This window comes from Octopus bimaculoides, chromosome 2 (genome assembly GCF_046866305.1).
Source record: "Octopus bimaculoides isolate indiv1 chromosome 2, ASM4686630v1, whole genome shotgun sequence".
Taxonomy (NCBI): domain Eukaryota; kingdom Metazoa; phylum Mollusca; class Cephalopoda; order Octopoda; family Octopodidae; genus Octopus; species Octopus bimaculoides.
The window spans coordinates 86,600,309-86,624,587 of NC_142929.1; the positions used below are offsets into that span (position 1 = coordinate 86,600,309).

Genomic DNA, 24,279 nt, shown 5'->3' on the forward strand with positions numbered 1-24,279 from the left:
TGTTGAGTATATTTGTTTCTCCCACAACAGTTTCAGAAAAACTTTTCAGTAAAAATAATAAAAAAAAAGGTCAAATGGCTGAGCATCAGGAAGTAGTCTTTTCTGTGAAATCAGGAATTGTGGTTGATGTAGTAATCTTCAACCATGTTGCTGTAATGCTTGCAATGTCATTTTCATCACTTTAATTTTTATCACTTTCATTATCAAAATCTTCCACATCCAATGAAGATTCATAAATATCAATATCAGATTCATCTTTAGACAAATCACTGTTGTTTTCATTTATATTTTGTACATCATCAAAAGTAAAACCTTTGAAGTTGTAATCGCTACTTGCTGATGCCATATTGTTAAGAACTAAGATATACACTTCTCTTCAAACATTGAAAATACCAAGAAGTTTCAAAACTTTCATGGTATTTTTACTTGAATAAAGGCAGGAAAGGCTTTATCTCACATTATCTCAAAGCTACGAGAATTCAATAATGTGATTTGTTTATTTTCTTAGCGATTTCTTAGAGGAATCAGATACAGCCAGATCTGGCCGGTTCAAACTAATAATGGGAAATTATCTTCAGCCAGTCTGAACTTTAAAGGGTTAAACAAAAACATTCAATACAGTTGTTTTTACCTAAAACGTTTTCCTGCTTCTGCTTCTCCACCAATGACAAAAGGGCAGATTGACTTTGTAAATGCCCATTCTTCTTCTAAAGTATTCTTCAAACTCTGAGATGCATCAGGTAAATTTTGCAGATTATTCATCCAATTTTGTAGGTAGTTGAAATAAACCTATTGAAGTAAGATTGAAAGCAAACAAAGATTGGTCAGATACTAATAAAGAAATTATTTACAAACTTGCTCTAAAATTTTATCTTGCACATATTCTTTTTCTGAAGAGTAGCAGAATAGTAAATAATAATACAGTAGACAGGAGAAATGTTGAAGGAAAGAGGTATGATGTGGAGAAAAGCAGACATAGTGCATGGGGAGAGCAAGAGATGCATGGTGGTGGGGAAGGTGAGATGATTTAGTGGCACAGAAGATTTATCAATATAAAGTGTAAATTAAAAGGAACTGTCTTGAAAGAGAAGAATGGATATGAAAAGAAATGGTTCTGAGAAGTGAAAAAGATAAGTGGAATCAGTGAAAAACTGGTGAAATATGTAGTTCTGCCCACATTTACTTATTTCAGCAGAATGCTGTTAGACACATGAAGAGAGGTCAGTGACAGAAAGATGATGGGTGGTGGAGATGGCTTGATGAGGAAATTGAGCAAGGGGCTCATTTGTGCATATATATGCAATGGGCTTTCAGAATCTCAGTTTTGCAGAGATGTGTGAATCCTCTAAAAATATCACATATCACCAGTCATCTCCTCTGTGGAGACATGTGAATTCTCTCAAATATCACATATCACCAGTCATCTCCTTTGTGAGGTTAAAGGTCTTCAAATCAGCCTTTACTACTTTATCCATCGTTTTCTTGGGCTTCTCACTGCTACAAATTCCATCTACATTTAAGTGACTGGCACTTCTTAACACAGCTGTCCTCATCCATATGCATCACATGTTCATACCAGTGCAGTTTTCTTTCTTGCACCTAACATCTGATTTCTCTTATGACTAATTTTTCTCTTAACACATTCACACTTTTTTAATTCATGCATACATACACTGTACATCCAAAAGAGCATGCTGGCTTCATTTTTTTTCTGTCAAATTCTCTACATTCAAAGCCCATGTCTCATTAACATGTAACATTGTAGTTTTTAACAAAAGCCTTTCACTATGAAAGAAAAGATCTATATTGGCAGTAGTGGTAGTAGCTCCCTGAACTTTTTCCAACCTGTTTTAATCCTGACTACCAAACTTTCAGTGCAATCAGCTACCCTGCATAATACATCTCTGAGGTAACAAAAGCTATTAACAGCTTCTAGTCAGTTACCTGGGTATTTAAGGAAATATATTTCCGGTGTGCTCATAGTACACCATGCTTCTGTACATCTGTCACCTTCAAAAGTTGTTTTCTTCACTTGTGGTTCTACTATACCTCTTAAGTGTCCATATCCTACATTTGATACAACATATGGAGCTTATACTCTTTTTCTGCATATAGAGTAATGCCATTTCATGACGAAACCAGTCCTATCTTATTTCCTACATATTAAAACCTTCATCTCTGCTAAGTTCACCCTAAGATCTCTTGATTTCAGGTTTAGCAGCCCATGCCTCAAATTTCTTCTCTAATTTCACTAAAGGTTCAGCTATGAGAATTAGATCATCAACATACAGTTGCTCCCATGGTCAGCCAGTCATAAACTCAGTTGTAATGGCCTTTAGCACTATGATGAACAGAAGAGAACTGAGGATTGAGACTTAATGGATTCCTACCTTCCCAGTAAATTCATCACTGAAATCGTTATTGACTCTCACTTCCTGCATCTTTGTGCATATTTTGTACAGCCTCACACACAAGTCATTTGTCTACACTTAGTTTCTTCAAAGACTGCCAAATACTGAGCATGGAACTGAGCATGTCATATGCTTTCTCATGATCAATTTAGAGTTTATTTTTAGCCAAGTATTTCTCTTTCATTTGTCTCACAAGCAAGATTGCCTCCATGGTGTTTCTTATGGGGCAAAGTCAAACTGCATCTCAACTAGGTTGACTGTCACAACTTAATTGTGCTACCACTCTCTCTATTATCTTCATAACCTAATCTAGTAGTGTGATTCCTCTATAATTTCCTCTCTCATAGGCAACTCCTTTGTAGCAGTTTACAATGATACTGCTTCAGAAATTACTGGGTGTAACACTTTCCTGATTAACTATCCAGGCAGTAATCATGCATCTCACCTAACCAGATATTTTGAGCATCTCTGCAATTATCCCTAATGAACCTGAAGTTTTCGCTTCCTTCATATCCTCAATAACATTATCCATCACTCTGTGATTAACTTGAATTGTTGGCTCCTTGTTGGGTTTGCATGAGGTAGCTCCTCTCTATACTAAACATTCTACATGTTCAACAGTCTTGTCACATAACAAAACCTCCAGGTCATTTCTTATCTTCCATATTGATGGTGAATATGTCTTCATCATTCTAAATAAACTTCTCACTAATGACATCTTGGTTGCCGCTAACACACTGTTCTGAACACCTAAATTATTCATGCCTGTCTAGCCATTCTCCTAGCCATTTAGTAGTGCTCTCTATTATCAACTTCCCTTCAGGTTTTCCAAGCTTGTTACTTACCCTTTGCTGCCAGATCAGTGTGTTATTCTACCACTACAACACCTTTGGTTTGGCTGGGATATTACTCCAGCCATGTATCTAATCTGTTACCCAATGCATAGATGACAATATTCGGAAGAAACATTAAAAAGGTTAATTTCTTGGATATTTTATTGGATCATCACATCAGGCTTTACTATCTTACCGTAAGCTGAATAAAAAATGTACTATATCCACAAATTTTCTAACCACCTCAAATATACACTTAATGGATTAGTAAGAATATTTCAACTAGGATTTCTACACTTTCTGCAAATAAGCAGGTATTCCATAATGATGCTGATTATTATAATGAGGCACTTAGATAAAGTGGTTTTCAAGAATGTACTGAACATATAACAAATATCTACAAAAATCAGGATAATTCAACTACAAAATAGAGCAGTAGAAGGAGATTAAAAAATGACCATAATATATTACTAATAGTAATAAGTGTAGTTACAACAACAACAGTAATGCAAATAATAATGATGATGAGAAAGTGTGTATGTGTGTGTGTGTGTGAGAGAGAGAGAGAGAGAGAGAGAGAGAGAACAATAGAAATGTACACGTTTCCAAAATTGAAGAGAAAGAGAGAAAAAAATCAAAAATAGAAATTAATGAGAGAAAAAAATCTAGAATAAAACTAACATAGAACTAACTTACTAATGTTGATGAGGAAGAAGAAACAACTGTTTTCATTTAGCCCTGGTTTAGATGATAGTTCATAAAACACAACTGAAACACAACTTCAAAATAATAGTTTTATATAACAGCTAACAATATGATTTAATATGACTTATTTATTCAAAAACAGTATGAGAAACTGGAAGACTGTTCTGACTGCAGCTGGAAGTGAAATTGGACAAGTCAGCATCTAGAGGTGAATCTTTCGAGGAGACTCTGTGTCACCCTTACTATTTATTGTTAGTATGTTACCACTCTCCATGATACTGAGAAAGATTGGAGCAAGTTAAAAACTGAGACCAATCAATCACAAATGATTTGAAACTTTACAAAAGTCAATTGGATTCCCTCATTCAGTCTGTACAAATTTTCTGTCAAGACACCCAAATGGCATTTTATGTAAGAAAATTGCAGTTATTGAACTGGGGAAAGGGTCAAAAGTAGACAGCAGTGGAATACAGCTTCCAGATGATGAGTGGATAAAGAGAAGTGAATGGAAAAGGTTACAGGTATCTTGGTATTAGGCCAGATGATGAACATCAAGATGAAGGAAGAAATTTCTTCTGAACAGACTAGAAGAGTAAAACTATGTAGATCTAATCTAAATGGATGAACCTGATTAGAGGTGTCAATGTGAGGGCTGTAGGTGTAATATGTCACTACATAGGAGTTGTGGAATGGACAAAGGAAGAACTTGTCAACATGGATAGAAAACTAAGAAGGTAATGGCTATGCATACTAGAAGTAATGTAGCAAGGCTTACTTACCTAAAAAGGAAGGTGGAAGAGGACTGGTTGAAATAGAGGATAGTATTGTGAAGGAGATCAAGTCCTTGCACGCCTATCTGAAAGAATTTTGCAGGCTGCACTGAGTGGGGTGATCAGTGACAATGATGAGACCCTAAAGGAGTACAAAATGAGGACTAATAGAAAAAAGATTATTCATTGGAAAGAGAAACTCTTACACAGAGAGTTTTCCAACAAACATAAAATGAAGCTGATGAATAATCCCAGAAATGGTTAAGACATGGTTTTTTTCAAAAGAGACAGAAGGACTGATTCTTGCACCCAAGAAGCAACTTTATGAACCAATTCAATCAAGTGCAGCATTGATAAGACAGCAGTATCACCTTTGAGACAGGCATATAATTAGTGGATGCTCAAAACCGGAACAAACAAAAGGAGTACAAAAAATGCCATAACAAAGTGGCAGTGTGAATACACTGGAAGTTATAAAAGTATGAGCTAGAATGTTTCATCAAGTGGTATGAGCACCAACCTTTGCTAGAATCAGAAAATGATCAGGTGAAACTTCATCAATGTAGCTATACTTGCAGACCAGAATATTGTGAAGAAGAAAGATGATGGGAAAGTCAGGAAGTACCAAGATCTGGGATTGGAAGTTAAAAAAATTCATAGAACTTCTAAAGTGAGTGTGGTACCTATTGTAATCAGTGTGCTTGAGACCATCTCAAAGAGAGCAATATTCTAACATCAAAAGCTACAAATACATAACTTCATAGGAAGTATTCAGTTGGCAGCAATACTTGGAACAACTCATATGCTGAGAAAAGTGCTGCCTCTCTAAGCTGTAGGATGGAGCTGAGACATGACAGAAATAAATCAAGAGAAGTAAATAAATAATAATAATCATAATTAATAGTTATTATTAGATAATTGAAAAGAACAGATAGCATGGTACTGTAAGCTGCTATTAACAAGTGTGTTATGCATGCAAGACTCTAGGAGTTCCAACAACAACAGCAGCAACAACAACAACAAAGCCTAGCAGAGTATTTACAGAACAGCATAGAAAAACTACTAAAGGCAGTGGATAAAGAACAGGTGATCAAGAGTGTAATGGGAGAAAAGGACAAGAATGAAATTCAAAGAGAGCATGTCAGACAGATCGAAGAGAAACCTTTACATAGCCAATATTGGAAAGCCACTGAGGATGTACATGGAACAAGATCCTGAACTTGATTTAAAAAAGGGCAATTAATAAAAGAAACAAGAGAGCCTAATTGTAGCAACCTAAGATCAAGTGATAAAAACAAACAACTTGAGATAAAATATAAATGGAGAGAATGTGCCAGAAAAATGTAGAGTCTGTGGAACTTGGAACAAGACAGTGGCATGCATTGTAACAGAATACCTCAAGTTGGCACAGGAAGAATATAAGAAATGGAGGCACGGCCAAGTTGTAAAAGTTTTACACTGGAAACTTAGCCAGAAATGGGGAGTTGAAGCTGGAAACACATGGTACAATCATCAAGTCAAAAGAGTACTGGAGTTGGATAAATGTAAGATTTTGTAGGACTTTCCAATCCAAATGGACAAGAAGTTAGAAAATAATAGACTGGGCATAAGAAATATAGACAAGGAAAAGTGAAGTTGTTTACTAATTGGCCCATTATGCCCATTTGGTTCCAGGATCATAAAAAAAAAGACGACGAAAAACAAAAAAAAAAAAATACAATCCCTTACAATTTGAAATAGGAAGAATTTGGAGTATGAAAACTGTAAAGGTTTGTGCCTATAATAATTGGTACCCTGGGAACAGTAAGCAAAGATATAGACAAATGGCTGAAGGAGACTGGAATAGAATGCTCTGTAGAGCTCCTACAGAAAGTTTATCTTTTAGGGATGACAAGAATTATCATTAATATGACCGGTGAGACACACACTGTGTTTTATTATGTATGATGCATATAATGATAGTTCTATTGTGTGTATGTGCATCTTTATATATGAATATATATGTACATATATATATTTGTGTGTGTATGTGTGTGTATGATTATTCAGTTTTATTTCAAGATTTCTTGCCAATAGAGAAAGAGCGAGTTTCTAATCTAGATCCAAAGCTCCTTCATTGGAATTTCAACAACATCAACAGGGTATTTTTGTATGCATGTATTTATATGTGCAGATTTGTATGTTTTATTTTATGTATGTATTCTCATGCATATAGTTGCATATTTAGACATGCTCTTAAATACTTAAATGATAAACTTCTGGAAAGTTTTACAGATTTTTACAGTTCCAGTGATTGATTGGATCTGTAGTCTTTGAATTAGCTTTCTCCTTTCTGGTTTTGAGAAGCCGAATTTCTCAAGATTGGTATTTAGGCAGCATGTTACATATACCAGTGTTCCAATAATCACAGGCATAAATCTGAACTTATAATCTGGGTAGAGCAATTCTCTTTTTCACTGATCTTCAGCTTTATGTTAATATCCACTGGGCAGTTGATTTCCACAACTGTACACAGTTTCTCTTCTCTATGCTAAATCACTATATCAGGTCTATTGGGTTTACATTTTATTGAGTTTTTCACTGGGACATGCTACCATTACTCCTTTTTATTATGAGTGGTTACAGCTTCTACCATAATGTGAATTCCTATTTCTTTGTCCTTGGGGTTATCCTTCTGATGGACCTCATTATACAGTGTCCTAGCTACAACATCATGTCTCATTGGTAGATAATACCGTGATGATATTTTCAGACAACTGCTTGTGATGTGGGTGATATCTTCAGTGTTAACTCCACAAATTCTGCATCACTTGTCACATTTTGCTGCTTTTTCTGCATCCCTGTCCATTTTGTGCATCAGGTATTTGGTTCATATCCCTATTCCTGCATGCATGGTCTTCTGCTGATATAAGCTCATCCTTTCATCTGATATGTTGCGATAGGGTTATGTGACTTCTTTAAGCATATATTCAAAGTCAACAGACAAGGAATGCTAGTCAAGGAGCTGCTTTCCAAGTCTCATGATGTTATCAGGCTCATGTATGCAAACTTGGTCAAGGAACACATTTCAACAATTGGCAGTTAAAGATGTTGCAAAGGGATGTGATATGACATGCAAAGGCAGTCTAGATTGGTGTTAAATTTCTATTGCCTTGTATTCATTTTAGGTAGAGTCAGTCTACACCACTGTTGATGTGGAAATTATGTGTGTTGGTTAGTATCTTCTGGGTTTTCACATCAATGGCTCAGATCTCATCAAGCATCCAATCAAGCAGCCCAAATGTTGGTATGAGTACTGGCACTGCAAACACAATTGTAGGCCACTGTTTTATTAAATGCAGAGAGTTCCGAGGTACAAATTTTCTTTGTTCAACTGTAATAGTCTTTAGTGACACGTGTCTTATTACAGATGCCATTGTAAGATATGTTTTCATCTACCCCAAGATACCAGTAATATCCCTCATCAGATATAGGGGAAACAGTTAAGTCATTGATGGAAGTGTTGCTAGTCTGGTTTACAGTTTTCCCTCTTTTCACAACCATTATAGCAACATTTATCCTGACCAAACTCCAGCCCTATATCCTTTGAGAACTTGTAACCAGGTCAAGGCTCTTTTTCATTTCATGCATATTTTTTGCATATAGTTCAATTCATCCACAAGGCGTAATTTTGGTATTTCTGTTTCCTTGTGAACCAGTGAGATATCTTTCAGACTTCCTTAACATGAATGACAAAGAGTTTACAGAAATTATAAACATCACAGAGGCTGTCCTCTTGGAATACAACCACTCCTTGTATTTAATTTCAAGATGGTGGCCCACAATGAAGTCAGGTCAACTATGGTTTTGACTATGCTCGCTGGAACTTTAGCAAGTTGAAGGCTTCTAGGCTCCATGAGTGGAGGACACGGTCAAAGGCTTTCTTGTAGTCCAGCCACATTGAAATGAGGTTCATCCTATGCTCCCGCACCTCTGACATAACAGTTTTGCTTATTAACAGTTGCTCAGCACATCCTCAGGCTCCCTTCTTCTCAGCTGCTTTTCTGCTGTGATGATGTTATTACTTTCCCAATGATCTTGCAGGAAGAGGTTTAAACATGCTGTATATATTTTATACATTAAGTTCTGGCAGGCCAGTAATTTTTTGCCAAGTGGATGGCTCTGCATTTGGGGATCAGTTTTGCTTTTGCCAGAGCTAAACAGTATGGTATGCTAATGTTCCCATTGAGAACTTACTGGTACAGTTTATAAGATATCAGTAGAAGGTTAGCTTCTTGTACCAGTATCCAACAATCAAGTCTCTTCCAGGTGCTTTTCCATCCTGAAGTTTCTGGATTACAGTCATAAGGGTAGCACCATCAATGCTGTATGTCTCAGGTGTAATGCAGGGACAATAACTTTGAATTTCTTCCAGCAACTGAGCTGGTTAAACTACTACTCTCCACTCCAGATTTTCCTCCAAGAGCCTGTGTCTTCTTGTGAAGTAACTTCTGTGATGTTCACTGCTTCTCCTCTCATGTCTCTATATACTGCTGTCTGGTTCTGGTTAAATATTTTTATATATGTATGTATGTACATACGTAGATAAATGTTAGAGAATTGAATGAATGACATCCTTTATTTAAAATCAGAACAATTATTTTGAGACATATTTACAGCCAGAGTACATTGGTGAGATGTTGTATAATTATTATCATGCATCCAAGATGTAAAATTCACCTTCTCAGGTGATTGTTGAAATAAGTTCTTCATTAGAGAATGCCTACCCATAGTGATGTCATATTCAGCAGTTTACCAACAAAACTAAGCTCATAGATATAGTGACAAAATACAATTATAATCAAAATACAAAAATAATGAAATGGAAAAAAAAAAGGACCAGGTTGACTAAATTACAATTCTATCTTCATGGTCAGATTATGAGGACGAAAGTGCAAAACAGAATGAAGAATAAAGAGATAATAAAATGATAAAACTTTTAAGAGATAATAAAGTGATAATGTGACGAAAACTGATACTTTCATTACTTATTAACTGTTAATTTGTTTCTGTGAAGGATCTAAATTATTCAGTCTTTCACCACAAAACAACTAGCTCCATTCTACACCCCAATTAGCCTCTGCTTTAAGTTAATCTATTACCATTTAGGTTTATATCTGTTTTTGGAATAAATAGAAAAAACATTAGTAGGTATCATTACCTACCTCATATACATATTCTTCCATCCCCAACCTACAAGATATTGTTTTATATATATATATATATATAAAGTTAACAGAATGAGATAAAAATCTAAGGCTGTGAAAGATTTCAGAACATTTATAAAGAGAAGGTCTTACAGCTGTTTCCAGGATATTTTATATATCCCTTCATTGGAGACGGTGTGTGAAAATGGTTAAGCAATAGTTATTCTAGAGAAGATAAGAAACAGAGAGTGAAGCGGAGGAATGAAAACAGACATGAGATATGCAGGGATATTGTATCTGCAGTTCCATTATTTAAGCAGAATAGTATACATATAAGTTTCCTGTACTTTGTGTGTAAGTTCCAATAGTATTTAAAATTGGTCATTCCAAGCATAGAGCTTGTAAACGGTGTTACTGAATCGAGGTTTTTTTTAAAGTCCTCATTCGCATAATCACCGAACCTGGAGCTTAACTATAGTCTGTCCATAGCACTTACTCAGCATTACCTGACATGGTCTTCTTGACACCATTACCTTTCATAACCTATATATATATATACATTTATGAATTTATGTTGCAAGATTTCTGATGTGAAACTGTGTTGAAACAGATATTGTCTGGAATGGACTAGGCAGAGTAGGAGGACACACGTGGATGGAAAAGGGTGCTGAAGAGGTCACAGATGTGTGATGAACGATTTCCAGACAATGGACATCAGATAAAATAAGAACAATAATAAATGAGTGAAGGACAAATATATAGTGCATATGTTTATTTGGCAAAAACAAGAAAAAAATGACCATCGTGAAGTGTAATGAGAAATTTATATGTATGTATGTATGTATGTATGTGTATATATATATATATATATATATATATATACACACACACACACACATATACATACATACTTCTTAGTAATATTCTCACTATTGTTACAGTTTATAACCATATCAATACATGCTGGGTGTAAAGTTTAACCCAAATACGTAGTACTGTGTATATCTTTATATAGCCACAAATGTATGTATATATACAAACACACACATGCAGCTATCTATGCATGCACATATATATCATCATCAACATCATCATCATCGTTTAATGTTCGTTTTCCATGCTGGCTTGGGCTGGACGGTTTGACTGGGGTCTGAGAAGCCAGGGGGCTGCACCAGGCCCCAATTTGATCTGGAAGTGTTTCTACAGCTGGATGCCCTTCCTAATGCCAACCACTCCGAGAGTGTAGTAGGTGCTTTTTACGTGCCACTGGCACAGGGACCAGAGGAGCTGGTATCGACCACGATCGGATGATGCTTTTTACATGCCACCAGCACGGAAGCGGCACTGGCATCAGCCACCTTCGGATGGTGCTTTTTACTTGCTACCAGCACAGGACTCACAACTAGAATTTCCATTTGATTTGATTTTGATATTGTTGATGTTGATGTACATGACTCAATAGGTCTCCTCAAGCACAGCTTGTTACCCTATGATCCAAGGTACTTTTAAGTGGGCTGGTTATGCAACACTGGTGTAGGTAACAGCTGTGGACTCACTTTATTTGCCAGGTCTTCTCAGTCACAGCATACCTCCAGAGGTCTCGGCCTTTTGTCATTGCCTCTGTGAGGTCCAACATTCGAAGGTCATGCTTCACCACCTCATCCCATGTCTTCCTGGGTCTCCCTCTACCTCGGATTCCTTCTACTGTTTGGGAGTGGCACTTCTTCACACAGCTCTCCTCGGCCATCCTCAGTTCATGACCATACCAACACAAACGTCTCTCTTGCACGCCACATCCAATGCTTCTTATGTCTAACATTTCTCTCAGGGCACGTACACTCTGTCATGTGTGCACACTGACATTACATATCTAGCGGATCATGCTAGCTTCATTTCTTTCGAGCTTGCGCATGTCTTCAGCAGTCACAGCCCATGTTTCACTGTCGTGAAGTATGGTCGTTAGCACACATGCATCATACAATCTACCTTTCACTCTGAGCAAGAGGCCCTTTGTCACCAGCAGAGGTAGAAGCTTTCTGAACTTTGCCCAGGCTATTCTTATTCTAGTGGTAACACTCTCAGAGCATCCACCCCCACTACAGACCTAGGTAGCGGAAGCTATCAATTACTTGTAGTTTCTCTCCTGGCATGTGATGGAGTCTGTTTTCTGAGCATCTGTGGTGTTTATTGCCCCTGTGCATCTGCTGCATGTGAAAGTTATCTTCCCGGTTAATCTTCCTTTGATGTTGCTGCATCTCTTATGAGATAGCTTACACTGGGTACATCTTATGGAGTTTTTACTTACACTTTTTCTACAGATCGAGCAGGGCCACCTACTTGAAGGGGTGTGTGATGTGTTCACCTTCCTGCTTACTAGAACTTTGGTCTTTGCAACATTGACTCTAAGTCCCTTCGATTCCAACCCTTGCTTCCAAACTTGAAGTTTCCCAGGGGCAACCTGTCTTGAATTCCTGTTATTGCCTGGAGGATTATGATGAATAAGAGGGGGCTGAGGGCTGATCCTTGGTGGACCCCTACTTCTACCAGGAATTCTTCACTATACTCATTTCCAATCTTAACCCTACTGACGGCATCTCTGTATAGGGCCTGTACAGCCCTTATTAACCATTCGTCAATCCCCAGTTTCTGCATCGCCCACCAGATAAGGGATCAGGGGACACTATCAAAGGCTTTACCCAAGTCAACAAAAGCCAAATATAGGGGTTTATCTTTGGCTATGTATTTCTCCTGCAGCTGTCTTACCAGGAATATAGCATCAGTGGTGCTTCTACCTAGCACAAAACCGAACTGCATCTCATCTAAGCGGATTCTCTCCTGGATTAGTTGGGCTATGACCCTCTCCATGACCTTCATCACCTGATCCAGCAGTTTGATACCTCTGTAGTTATTTCTATTTAAAGCATCACCTTTACCTTTGGAGCAGTTGACTACGGTGCTGCTATGCCAGTTATTGGGTATGACTCCATCATGAACTACCTGGTTTACAATACAGGTGACTAGGCCATAGCCAACACCATCAGATATTTTAAGCATCTTAGCAGTGACTCCTGATGGGCAGGGGGCTTTTCCTGGCTTCATATTCTTAATTGCTTTATCTACCAGGGTGCTGTCTATTCAGATAGCTGGTCCCTCTACTGGATCAACATTTGGCAGGCTCTACTCCTCCCACTCATTCTCCACGTTCAACAGTCTTTCATAATGGCTCCTCCAAGCCTCTTTCTTTTCTGAATCAGTAAAAGTAAGTACACCATCATCCATGAAGACACATTTCTCTCCTGTAACATCACAATTTTCCCTCACACACTGTCTTGCAATCCGGAATGCTTCAGTTCTTTGGTCCACACGTCGCTGGGCACTGGCAAACTTCTTCTTTTCTGCTTCGCCCTTGATTATGTATACCTGTCGCCCAGCCTCCCGTTTGGCTATCTGGTACAGTTCCCTACTACCCCCACCCTTCCAGGCTTTCCAGGGTTGTTTCTTTGCTCTGGTGACTTTGTCTACCGTATCATTCCACCACCACATTGCTCTAGGTCTGGAAGGGACTTTGCACCATCTGCAGACTTGGTCTGTGGCACTCAGTAAGCCGTTCCATACGAATTTCCAGCTACCTTCTATGTCTGAGGACTGTAGTTCCTCCTCCCTCTCATCAAATTTCTTGATGAGGATGTCCCTAAATCTGACCATGTAAAGGGTTCTTTAGCTTCCAAATCCTTCTCTTCTGAATTGGCTTGCTTCTTGGCATCCTCCTGGTCTCGAATCAAAAGTCACTAATGACTAGTCTACGCTGAGGGGTGCATTCTTCATCTGGGAGGGTCTTTGCATTTAAGTGCAACCCTGCGTCCTGCTGTCTGGCGAGGATGAAATCAATCTGGCTAACAAAGTCCCCTGATTGATAGGTTATCAGGTGGCTGTCTGGCTTCCTGAACTTAGTGTTGTAGATTAAAAGGTTACATGCATCACAGAACTCCAGTAGCCTAGTTCCCTCATCGTTCCAGGAACCAATACCATGGCCCTCATGTACACCAGTGAAGATACTGGATTTCCGCCCAACATGCCCATTAAAATCTTCAGCACCAGAAAAGAAGAGGCAGGTTGTCGTGTTCGTTTTTTAGGCATGCTTCACCTGTTCTCACCTCCAACCTGACAACATTCAAATATTCAAGTGTGTTAAGATTGTTTCCCCTACTGGAGGTAGGAGCAGGTATTAGCGGCATTGTAAGCATAAACATTATGGTCATCGAATAATGTAAATTTAAGCGGTGCAACAGAATATGGATATTCCAATGTTAGATTAGGTGAGGAGTCAGCTAAAACTGGTTGCGTTTGTCCAGGAAGAGGGGGATTACAGGTATGATGGAAGGTACCACCAGTAGGGAAGTGTTCAGACAGAGAGAGAAGAAACAAGCTCATTCCTACATACACACAAGCACACCCACACACAGGAACAAGCACACATGGACAGCCGAATAGCTTTCTCCTTCACTTGATAAGGCCAAGGAAAATTCCTGGGTAGTTGTTGACATGTTTCTAGATGGAACGAAAATGAAACGAAAGATAGCCGGTTAAGTAGGTGGGCAGATAACCTGGTTGCATTAGTCCCAGAAGAGAGATAGAGAGGGAGAGAGATAGAGAAAGAGAGATAGAGAAAGAGAGAGTGCAGGTAATATAGGGAACAGCACCAGTGAGGAGGGGGAATTGAGAGAAGAGACATCTGGTGATGGTGGTGACAAATTTCTAGACAGAACGAAATGAAAGATAGCTGGTTAAGTAGGTGGGTGGATGGGCAGCTGGGCTAGTTGCATTTGTCCCAGGAGAGAAAGAGTGCAGGTAATATATAGAGAACAGCACAGTGAGAAGGAGGGGTTGGGAGAATAGACATCAGGTAATGGTGGTGGGAGGAGAGAAAGATATCCAGTGTAGATGGTGGGAAGACAAGAGATATCCGGCATTGGTAGTGGGGGTGGGAAAGGGTGGGCATACTGCGAACAAGCAAGTTTAGTTTGGGGGCATAGTAAGAGGGACGAAAATAATGGTAATAATAATGAAATTAAACAGACTGAGAAATGAGTAATTATCTTAATGAAATACATGAGAGATAAAATTATATATATATATAGGTGAGAAAGTTGGTATGTGAAAGCACATGGTTGGATGTATAAAAGATAATAAGAGTGAAAAAACTACAGAAGGCTTGTGTTACATGGTTAAAGTATATATTTAAATTATGTCAGAAAAATGTTATAAAATTTTTTTGGTATATAAACATTGTATTTGGAGAAATAACCGGTTTCATGTTGTCTTTTCAAATTTCTCTACTTCATTGTAACATGTGTTCGCTCCAGTCTGAAAAGAAAAGTTCTAGATAGGGGGAGGTAATTAGGGATTTCTTCCGGTATAAGGGAGTTAATCGAAATCTAGGAGCTGGTAGAATTTGATTAATTTACCATGGTTTTGTTCTATATTTTTTTCCCTCTCAGTGGGGTGATGAATTTCCTTATTTAAATGTGTTAGCAATGGTTAAGTTTGGGTTTGTATTTTTGAATGAAAAAGGTTTCCTTATTTAATCTAATTTGTGTTGGTGTTCTAATGGCACATTGATAGAAAGGAAAGATTATAAATTGTGGTAGTATTTGTTTTGCGCATTTCTCAATATGCTCACTAAGAGGTATCATTCGGTATTCTGGGCATGCAATCTGCTGTCGATGCAGAGTGCATCTGCGTCTGAGCGATAATCCTGTGGACCTTATGTAGTTTTCATGGCAGCCCGAGCATCTTATTACATAAATAAGGTTTTCTGAGGCACAATTAAAGTCAGAACATGCCCAAACATTCTAGAAGGTTCAGAATTCCTCTTCAAAGAGGGACAAAAATTCAAAGTTAAATCTGACTTTACTTGTGCCTCAGAAAACCTTATTTATGTAATAAGATGCTCGGGCTGCCACGAAAATTACATAGGGTCCACAGGATTATCGCTCAGATGCAGATGCAGTCTGCATTGACAGCAGATTGCATGAAGAATACCGAATGATACCTCTTAGTGAGCATATTGAGAAATGCGCAAAACAAATGCTACCACAATTTATAATCTTTCCTTTCTATCAATGTGCCATTAGAACACTAACACAAATTAGATTAAATAAGGAAACCTTTTTCATTCAAAAATACAAACCCAAACTTAACCATTGCTAACACATTTAAATAAGGAAATTCATCACCCCACTGAGAGGGAAAAAAATATAGAACAAAACCATGGTAAATTAATCAAATTCTACCAGCTCCTAGATTTCGATTATCTCCCTTATACCGGAAGAAATCCCTAATTACCTCCCCCTATCTAGAACTTTTCTTTTCAGACTGGAGCGAACACATGTTACAATGAAGTAGAGAAATTTGAAAAGACAACACGAAACCGGTTATTTCTCCAAATACAATGTTTATATACCAAAAAAATTTTATAACATTTTTCTGACATAATTTAAATATATACTTTAACCATGTAACACAAGCCTTCTGTAGTTTTTTCACTTTTATTATCTTTTATATATATATATATATATATATATATATATATATATATATACTTCTAACATACATTCTTACTATTTATAATTCATCATCATCATTTAACAGCTGGATTAGACGGTTTGACTGGAGCTGATGAGCTGGAGAGCTGCACCAGATTCCAGTTCAATTTGGCATGATTTCTACAGCTGGATGCCCTTCCTAATGCCAACCACTCCAGGAGTGTAATGGGAGCTTTTATGTGCCACTAGCATGGGTGCCGTTTACATAGCACCGCCAGTGACCACAATTTCTAGGTGCCAATTTACATGGCACTGGCAGCAAACAACCATGACTATGCCATTTACATGGCACCGGCAATGACCATGACCAAAATACATGTGCGCCATTTACATGACACAGGCATGGCCATAACTATGATTTCACTTGCCCTTATGTCTTCTCACACACAGCATATCGCCAGAGCTCTTGGTCACACAGACACATGTATGTACTTCTTACATGCAATAAATATGATAAGGAAACATTAAATTTTTGTTTGTAAATTGCTTTTACAAAACTGCACAAATGAGCATTTTAGCTTGTGATTGCATCAAATAATGCTTTCAAAGTACCTAATCACAATTTTATCTGTATACATTAAAATATATAGTGCCACCTCAGAACAGAGATTGTAAGATCTTAAAAATGCATTGTACGGATATTCATCTTTTATTACGCTGCATGTGGTGTTGTACTGCATTTTTCCTTTCTAAAGTTTCCAAACCAGGTCAGCGAATGCTGTGCAGTGTTTTCTGTTAATGTTTTAATGGTGCCATGTGGTTCCAATATCAACTTTGGAAGCAATCTATGGTTGCACCAATATATACAAATGCATCTGAGAGCCTGCTAACAGTACATTTGTATGTTACATTGTTATGAAGGCATTCATTTCCCAGGGGACAGCCGTTCCTGTGCTTATAATTACATTTCTTTACCACACTGTTTCTCTTCTTCACAATTTTTCCTTTATTGCTTCTATGGTTATTATTAGTGCTGTTGATATACCCTTTATTATTATCTTTGCTGCTATTTCCAGTACTACTATTATTGAGATTTTTAGCATTTCAATTTTTATTGTCGGTAAACTGCTGATAATGAAACATCACTATAAGTATGCATTTTCACACTGAGTGAAATGATGGTAAGATCTAATGAAGGACTTATTTAAACAATCACTGTGAATGCATGATCATGATTACACAATGTCTCACCAATGTACTACAGGTGTAAAAATGTGTTGAAACAATTTTAGTGATTTTAAATGAAGAATGTCATTCAACCTCTTTTTTATATCATTTATTTATTTGTATTAATTCTACAGATAGGCACAGGTGTAGTTGTGTGGTATAAAGCTTGCTTCCCAACCACATGGTTCTGGGTTCAGTCCCACTGCATGGCATCTTGGGCAAGTGTCTTTTAATATAGCCTCGGCCTAACCAAAGCTTTGTGAGTGGATTTGGCAGATGGAAACTGAAAAGAAGCCCATCGTGTTCATATATGTGTGTGTGTGTGTATTTACGTGTGTATCTTTGTGTCTGTGTTTGTACTCCCACCATCGCTTGACAACTAATGCTGGTGTGTTTATGTCCTCGGTTCAGCAAAAGAGACTGATAAAATAAGTATCAGGTTACATAGAATAAGTGCTGGAGTCAATTTCTTCAACTAAAAATGTGGTGCTCCAGCATAGCTACAGTCTGATGACAGCAAGTAGCTAATAACTGGACAAGCTTTGCATAGTATCCTATCAAGGTTTTTACCTGAATCTTATTCAACTACATATGTACATATATGTATATACATGTATATGTAAGTGTAATGTGTATGTGTATGCATATATGAGAATGCATGTGTGAATGTCAGTCTATGTGTATATATGTGCTTATATTTATATATGTATATGAGTATGCACCATGTATGCAAAAATATATACATTTCTTTCTTTTGTATTTTCTTTTGACATTATTGTGTAGCATATACCAACCTATACTTGTATCACTAACATGTGTAAAGGCCCTCAGGAATCTGTTTGTGAAATTGCCTTCAGGAATCTGTGAAAGTCTACTTCTTCATAGATGCTGAACAGTCCCCCAGATACACTTTTACTCCTTTCAAGTTCATAAACTTTGAACAACAATGATAAATGTTGGCATAATGAAAGGTAAGTCAGGTAAGATTATTGAAATGTTAGAGCAGAAGCATGTATATGTGTGCTGTGTGCAAGAGGGACGATAGAAGAAAGCCTCAACTAGACTGCTCATGGGCAAGGAACATAGATACAAATTCTTGGATGGGCAGTAGTGACAGTGTGGGTGGTGTAGGTATATTTTGTCAAAGAAATGGATTGACAAAGTGATCAAGGTAGTCAAGGGGTATAATAGGATTATTAAGCTAAGACTAGTTTTAGATAATGCAATAACGATATTTATCTTTGCATACGTTCCACACATTGGACTGGCAGATGAACAAAAGCACTGTTTCAAATAGCTCCCATTGCACACTACCTTGATGATGAAAGAAAATGAACTTACCATCATGGCTAGTGATTTCAATGGAGATACTGGGCAGTACCCCAATGGATTTCATGGCATGCATGGAGATTACTGCTTTAGTTTTAGAAATGAGGTGGGAACAAAACTACTGGAATTCTGTGATGCAAATGACTTGTTGAAGTACAAAACTAACTTCAGGAAACCAGCCAGTCACCTAATCACCTATCAATCTGAAGGCACTCAAACCAGATTGACTACATTCTCACTAGAAACAGAGATAGGTGGATGCTTGTAAATTCCTCAGTGAGGAATGAACAAGTCAGTAACATCATACTTAGAGCTTAAAGGACTCAGAGACACAAAACAGTTTGGAAAAGGAAGATATGGAAGCTTAAAGACTTGTCAAAAAGTAAAAAAATTAGAGATGTTCTAATTAAGCATTTGACAAGGAGGAGATAGAAACATATAACATAGAGAGGACATTTGGAAGTTCTTATGAGGTAAGCTACTGAGGGCTAGAGACTAAATCTGTGGCTACTGCAAAGTTTCAGTCAGATGAAAGGTAACATGGTAGTGGAACAATGAGGTAGATGGGGTTATAAAAGTGAATCTAGAGAGATTAGAAGTATGGAGGTAACAGAGAATTATACTAGGTAGCTAGAGGGGAAGCTAGGCAACATGTTTATTTAGCAAGAACAGAAGCAGAAATGAAGAGGTTTGTCAATGTCTTACAACATGAGGACGAGTGGCATGAAGGAAGTGTTCTAGATTGCAAGACAGTTTATAAGATAGAATCAAGATGCTGTGGGAGAGAGATGTATATGGATGGATAATAGCATGCCAGCACTCAGTAATTCTGAAAAGAAAGTGGCATGATAGTGCCACTATGAAAGGCTACATTTGTGGGAAATGCAAGCGATGAAGAGAATTTCCCTAATGTTGATCCAAGGGATTAGCCATCTGAGTTGACAGCAGTATGATAGATAAGGCAATGAAGGATATGAAGACAGGGAAGGTCCCTGGTCTATCAGAAATTTGATGCATAAAATATCTGGCAGAGTAGGATATGGTTTAGTCACTGTATAGTTAATTGGGTTATATTGGATGGTGTTATACACAATGATTGGTGCAGCAGCATTATTGTCAGTTGTTACACGAGTAAAGGAGATGCCTTAGAAATAGTTATAGAGATATCAAATTGATGAACCAGGAGCAGAATTAGACAAGATGAGATGCAGTTTGGTTTTATGCAAGAGAAAAATACTACTGGTTCTAGGTTCCTAGACAAATTCATAAAAGTATTTAGTTAAGAGTAAAACACTGTACTTGGCTTTTGTTGACCAGGAGAAAACCTTCAACAGAATTCCTATTTCTGTGCTATTGTAGTCTCTGAGGAAGCTAGGGATAGATAAATGACTTGTGGAAGCTTTTCAAGCCATGTGCAGGGGTGCAGTCAGTAAGGTGAGAGTTAGTAATGAATTCAGCAATTAATATAAAGTACAGGTAGGAGCGTGCCAGGGCTTGGTTCTCAGTCAACTTCTATTCAGACTGTAATGGAGGAATGTAAGACTGGCTGCCTCTGGGAAATACAATATGGTGATGATCTCATTCTCATACTGGAATCTGAAATAGAATTTTAAAAAGCAATTCCTAGTGTGGAAGCAAAACCTAGAATCAAAGAGCCTTAAACCTTTTGATACGAACCTGGCCATAGCCAGCCGAAAAATTTTGTTGTTCAAACGACCAGCCCAGTCATAAGTATCCATTATTATTTAAATGTGAATTTGAACAGAAATCTTATTAGTACATTCATGAAAAGATGTGATTTCACTTTGTAAATAGCTGAGTTATAGTATCCAACATTGTTTGATGTGATATCTGAACTCAATGAATTTTGGGAGATATTTTTTCCACATTTTTTCCGCATCGATTTTTTTCAACTTTGAAAATAGATAGGAGTTTCATGCTATCAAGCAGTGATTCCGAATTTGAAGGTGTTTCAATGGAAGATATGGAGATATCAAGAAAAAGAATGAATGAAGTACAAAAGCATGTGGTGTATGAGAATGAATCAGATATTTCTGAAAGCAGCGATTCTGAAGAAATTGAAAGCAGCGATAGCGACAGCGTGACGATTTACATCAGAATAAAGTAAAAAGTTTAAAAACATTTTTATTAACAATTTTTCTGAGGAGACAGGGTCTACCCATAGTCTTTCTCAGGAAGTGAAACCATTAGACTTTTTCTTCTTTTTTTTTCCAGTATGCTTGTTTGAAGCCATCACTGCAGAAACAAACTGTTATGCAGAATATAAACCAACTGGAAAAAAAGATAGCTTGTGGTTTCCCACAACTGTAGAAGAAATACGGGCATTTCTTTTGCCATAAATATCATTATGGGTATAAGACAATTACCCAAGATTACAAATTACTAGAGCAATCAGGAACCTTTTTTGGCGATCAGTATGTTTCCAGTATTATGTCACGAATACGATTTGTGAAACTGAACCAATATTTACATGTGAGAGACACTAGCAGTACCCCAGTACATGGAGAACCTAACTTTGATCCCTTATTTAAAATAAGACCCCTTATCGACTGCGTTCAAAATGCATCTAAAACACTTTACAATCCTGAGAGATACTTATCCGTCGATGAAGGCATGGTGGGGTATAAAGGAAGGGTAGGCTTCCAATAGTATATGCCAGAAAAGCCCATGAAGTGGAGGATCAAAGTTTGGAAAATTTGTGAAGTAAATACTGGGTACTGCAGTGGATTTAGTTTTTATACTGGGAAAAGAGACAATAATGTTAGTCAGCATGGCCTAGAGTATGGTGTGGTCTGGAATTTATCACTTCCATACCATAACCAGGACTGTATATTATTTTTTGACCGATTTTTTAGTTCGGTCAAACTTGCAGGAAAGCTGTGACAATGTATACGTGTGCTACAGTAACTGTTAGCAGAAAAGGGCTACCGTTGGATATAAAAAAATCAAAATTTAAAAGAAGAGGTGAAATAATCCAATAGCAGAAAGGAAATCTGCTAGTGACTGCACACAGAGATAAGAGGCAGATAAATTTTCTATCTAGTGGTGCACAACCATGTGTGGATGAAAATGGCACCCCATTTCTGAACCTCAATTATAACAGGTGTGGATCGGCTGAACTAAATGATGAGTTATTATCTAGTTGGTATTATCTACCTGGTTCGGTATATAGTAAACATGAGCATTGTAAATGCTTTTATATTATATACCAAATCAGGAGCGGCTTGCAAGCAGTGCGACCATCTGCAGTTCTGAGCAGATGTAGCAACACAGTTGAAGGCAAGTTACTCTTCAAAAAAAATAACGACAAGAAGGAAAAGCAAAACCTGCCAGAGAGATATCCCTCTGAGTTCAGCCAATCTCCGTAAATTAGAAAAAATTGAGAGTTGCAAAAGGCAGTGTCATGAATGTCTACATCAACAAAGAAAACTCTCAGTGGACGGCCAGTTGAAATTTCTTTCTAATGTGCATTCTGCAAGCTTATGGCCATATCATGTTGAAAGCACCGGTTCTGGTCCAATTACGGGAGTTAAGCAATGTCAAGCCTAGTGAATACTTAGATGGGTGATTATTTGGGAAACCTGGGTGCTGTAAGCATCTCGCACTTTAAGGTGGAAAGCTGGCAGAAACGTTAGCACGCCGGGCCAAATGCTTAGCAGTATGTCGTCTGTTCAAATTCAGCCAAGGTCGACTTTATCTTTCATCCTTTCAGGTCAATAAAATAAGTACCAGTTGCAGACTGGGGTTGATCTAATTGTCTGCCCCACCCTACCCCAAAAAAATTTCGGGCCTTGTGCCTAGAGTAGAAAAGAATGTGCATTCTGCAAGGTTGCAGTATGTAACATGGGAAGTTTTATGATTTTCCATGATAGAAATATTGTGTGAATATTGTACATATGTATGATTAGATTGTATAAATATTTTTCAAATTTACTTCGTTTTTACTTTTTATCTAATTGTAATTTTAATTTACCTGTAAGGTGAGTGACAAGTTTTGACTTAATTTTTTCTATTGTAAATTTTTATTATATAGGTTCTTGTGTATTCATGTATGTGTATGAGTATATTTAATTTAGTTGATGTATTTAATTTTCTCATTTTCTTCAAAAACAAATTCCAGTATTTCAATTTATTTTACCTTTATGGTACACCTGTTCTTCTGTGTATTAAATTCAACTGATAATCTCATGATGTGCACAATTATTCTATATTAAAATTTCGTTGCATACCCAATTGCACATTAGCTGATGACTCATTTTCTATGGTGATGTTTAAATAAAATTTAAATATTTTTATATTTTGCTGAATTTACCTGTAATTAGAGTCACTTTGAGACAAAAGTTATGCAACAGAATTGATTAAAAACCCTTTCTTCAATTCTGTTCCAAATATCACGTTAATATGTTGATAAGTAAAAAAGTTACAGTTGTTAAATGAAACTAGTCTAAATTCATGATTATTTAAAAATTTAATTGAAACTCATGAGGGGTGTATTTTGGTCAGAAATATAGTAACGGAAGGGATTAAAGTTAATTTTGCAAAGTTGAGAGTTCTAGTAAACAGGAAAACAGACAGGACTCTACACATTTTAGATAAATGGTCCTGCTTAATATGTAAGAAAGGTGTAAGCAGGAATTCCATATGGTGTACCCAGTGCAAGTAATGGATACACAACAGACAGTGGAATCATGAGAAAATCATGTTTATGTGTAGTAGATGTGTAGGAACAATAGGATACAGGAGAAATAGATACTCTCAAATACCCTGGAGGATTTCTGGAGATAGTGGATAATTTTTGTTACCAAGGTAACTAAATTAACAATGGAGAAGGATATTCTGAAAGTATAGTGACTAGAATAAGAATAGGATGGAGAAAGTACAGAGAGCTATTACCTCTGTTGGCAGCAAAATGTCTCTTTCTCTCTCTCCGCCCTCTCTCTCTGAGTGGAAGGCAGATTGTATGCTTATGTACAAACAACAATGTTACATGTTACTGAGATATAGACCCTAAATGCAGACTAGTGAGAAGTGAAGTTAGTATGTTCCACAAGATGTGCACTATCAGTGTGCATGTACAAAGAAGTGATAATATACTGAGATAAAGCATAAGAAGAATCAAGTGTGGTGTGCAGGAGAGAAGACTGTGTTGGTTTGGTCATGTGATGCATATGGATGAGGACAACTGTTGAAAAAAAGTTCCGATTTCTTACAGCAGAGGGAACTTGTAGAAGACCCAGAAAGACAATGGACAA

General features: G+C 37.3%; 1 protein-coding gene across 1 annotated transcript in view; it reads right to left on the minus strand.

Annotated features, from left to right (window-relative positions):
• The window catches only part of LOC106878085 (mitogen-activated protein kinase kinase kinase 4), a 206,718-nt gene that overhangs the window by 174,386 nt on the left and 8,053 nt on the right, over positions 1-24,279 (minus strand). The window contains exon 3 of the mRNA XM_089338617.1: positions 632-789. Coding sequence (XP_089194743.1) covers positions 632-789 — 158 coding nt within the window. The remainder of the gene's footprint in view (positions 1-631; positions 790-24,279) is intronic.